The 2,440-nt window shown below is 41.1% G+C and overlaps 1 protein-coding gene across 1 annotated transcript; it reads right to left on the reverse strand.

Moving 5' to 3' along the window:
- Positions 1–441: 441 nt before the first annotated feature.
- LOC117996023 (uncharacterized) lies at positions 442–2,256 on the reverse strand. Its single transcript, XM_034984034.2, has one exon. It carries the CDS (start codon positions 2,254–2,256, stop codon positions 442–444), a length of 1,815 nt encoding a protein of 604 aa, XP_034839925.2.
- Between the last annotated feature and the right edge of the window lie 184 nt (positions 2,257–2,440).

Consider the following 2,440-nt stretch of genomic DNA (forward strand, 5'->3'; position numbering starts at 1 on the left):
GTTAGGTTAGGTTAGGTTTTTTTTTTTTTTTTTTTTTTTTTTTTTTTTTTATAATCATAGATTGCTCTATTTTACCTCTGACGTGGAGATCAGAGTCTTTGGTATTACGTTTGAATTATTTTTAAATGAAATAAAATCTAAGATTTTATTTCCATTTATATATTTAATATTTTATGTTTAATATTTATTTTATATATTATTTCTATTGTTGGTCTTTTTACTTCATGTTATTATAACATGAAGTAAAGAGCCTTTGCTTGTAAAAAAGAAGGTACATATATAATTATTGCTATATTTTATTTTATATATTTGTTAAGGTACTGGCCACAATAACAGTATTGTGGCTAATTTATAGTATATTTATTTTGTTTATATTTATTATTTGTATTTTTATTTTATATATGTGCTATATGTTTTATAGCACATATATAAATAACTTGATTATTTGTTTTGTCTTATTATTTTTTCTGCTATGTATTTACAAAATTTTAAAAATATATCTCTTTTGTCTTTATTCTCCAAAAATTTATTTATTGTTCCTAGTGTAATATTGTCATCTAAAAGTATTTCGGTTTCAAAGCGTATTTTTGCGAATCTCGGGCAATCCAGCAGCAAATGAAGTATATCTTCATTCACCTCTGGATCGCACTGGCACGATGGACTCGCCTTGCACTTGAATTTGTGCAAGTAGTATGCGAATCCACCGTGTCCCGATAGAACTTGTGTTGTGGTCGAGTCCAGTTTTATCGTCCGTATGATTTTGTAGGCGTTCCTGACGTCTGGCAGAAAAGCTTTTGTTGTGTTGGCGGTGTCGCCTTCACTATATCTCTTCTGCCAGACGTCAAGGGTAGCTTGTCTGATTTGTCTTTTAACATACGAAACGGGGCAGGCGTCGTAATCCGCTTTGCTCTTTTTGTGGAGAGCTGCCTGTTTGGCCAGCTCGTCAGCGCGTTCGTTGCCCTCGATGCCCACGTGAGCTTTTATCCAATACAGTCGTATTTCCTTGCCTTGTTGGCGGAGGTTTGCTATTTGCTTCCTTATTGCAAAGGCCAAGGGGTGAAATGACCTGTGGTTTCTCAGCAAGTCCAGTGACGACCTGGAGTCGCTGAGAATGCACACCTCATCGTCCTTCCCCTTGGAGAATTTTTCAATTGCCCTTCGGAGAGCAAATAACTCCGCTTGAAACACGGTACAGTAAGGCTCGAGTCTCAGCTTCATGGAAGCCGTCTCCTTTCCATCTTTCCATATTGAAATGGCCGCTCCGACTTTGTCCTCAATCTTACTCCCGTCGGTAAAAATGAGAGTGCCTTGCAGGTTGTGTGCCTCGACGGTTTCAGGTTGAAGATCTTCAAGGTTGGAATAATCGACGGCAATGGTTTCCGCTGGATGCTCGGCCTCCAGGAAGCTGATTCTTTCCTCTAATTTCCTGTCTTCAGGTAGGCATCGAAGGGGACGACCGCGCTTCGCTTCGTACAGTTGAGCGTGCTCAGAGATTCGCAAGTCCAAAGGAATCAGTCCGGCCAGAACTAGCGCCGCGTGCAGTGATACCGTCCTATAGGACTTGCAAATCTTTTGAGCGAAGCCTCGTTGTATTGTGTTAAGTTGCTTTTGGACAGTTATCTTCTCGGCAGCTTTGGCCCAAACGCTAGCAGCATACATAACAATTGGCTCGATGACGGCCACGTAAATCGTTCTTATGACTTCCGGGTTTAATCCCCACGTAGTCCTGGCCGTTCGGGCCAATTGTTTGTAAATATTTAAAGCTTTGACTGCAGTGTTTGCTACGTGTTTATTAAAGGTTAGTTTCTCGTCTATTGTTAGGCCTAGTATTTTGATTTCTTTAGTGAGTAAGATTTCTGTGCCGTTCATCTTTAAATTTGGTGTTTGGTATTTAAGTTTCTTCGTCAGGATCATGGCATGGGTTTTTTGCGCTGCAAATTTTAATTTGTTTTCTGCACCCCAAGCGTTTATAAGGTCCAAGGTTTCGTTTGCCTTATTTTGGATGCACTGCGAGTCCTTCCCGGAAAACACAAGAACGACGTCGTCCGCGAAGGCCTGGCAGTATACCCCTTTTTTGTCCAGATCATTGAGTAGAGGGTTCAACAGGAGGTTCCAAAAGATGGGTCCCCCTATCGAACCCTGCACGCAGCCCTTTGTTGTCGGTTTTATAACCGTTTTGCCCGCGTAGGTCACTTGGACCTGCCTGTTTTCGAAATAACTGTTTATCAGGCGTTTTAAGTTTTTGGGGCAGTTCATTTTATGAAGCTGATCCTTAATGGCCGGCCACCAGGCGCTGTCAAAGGCGCCCTCTATGTCTAGTGAAACCAGGGTAACAATGTTCTTGTTGTTTATCTGTTCCCTTATATGGTTCACCAGATCACAGAGAGCGTCCTCCGTGCTGCGCTGGGGGACGAAGCCATATTGCCTGGTGTTTAATTTT

The sequence above is a fragment of the Maniola hyperantus genome, unplaced genomic scaffold (genome assembly GCF_902806685.2).
Source record: "Maniola hyperantus unplaced genomic scaffold, iAphHyp1.2, whole genome shotgun sequence".
Taxonomy (NCBI): domain Eukaryota; kingdom Metazoa; phylum Arthropoda; class Insecta; order Lepidoptera; family Nymphalidae; genus Maniola; species Maniola hyperantus.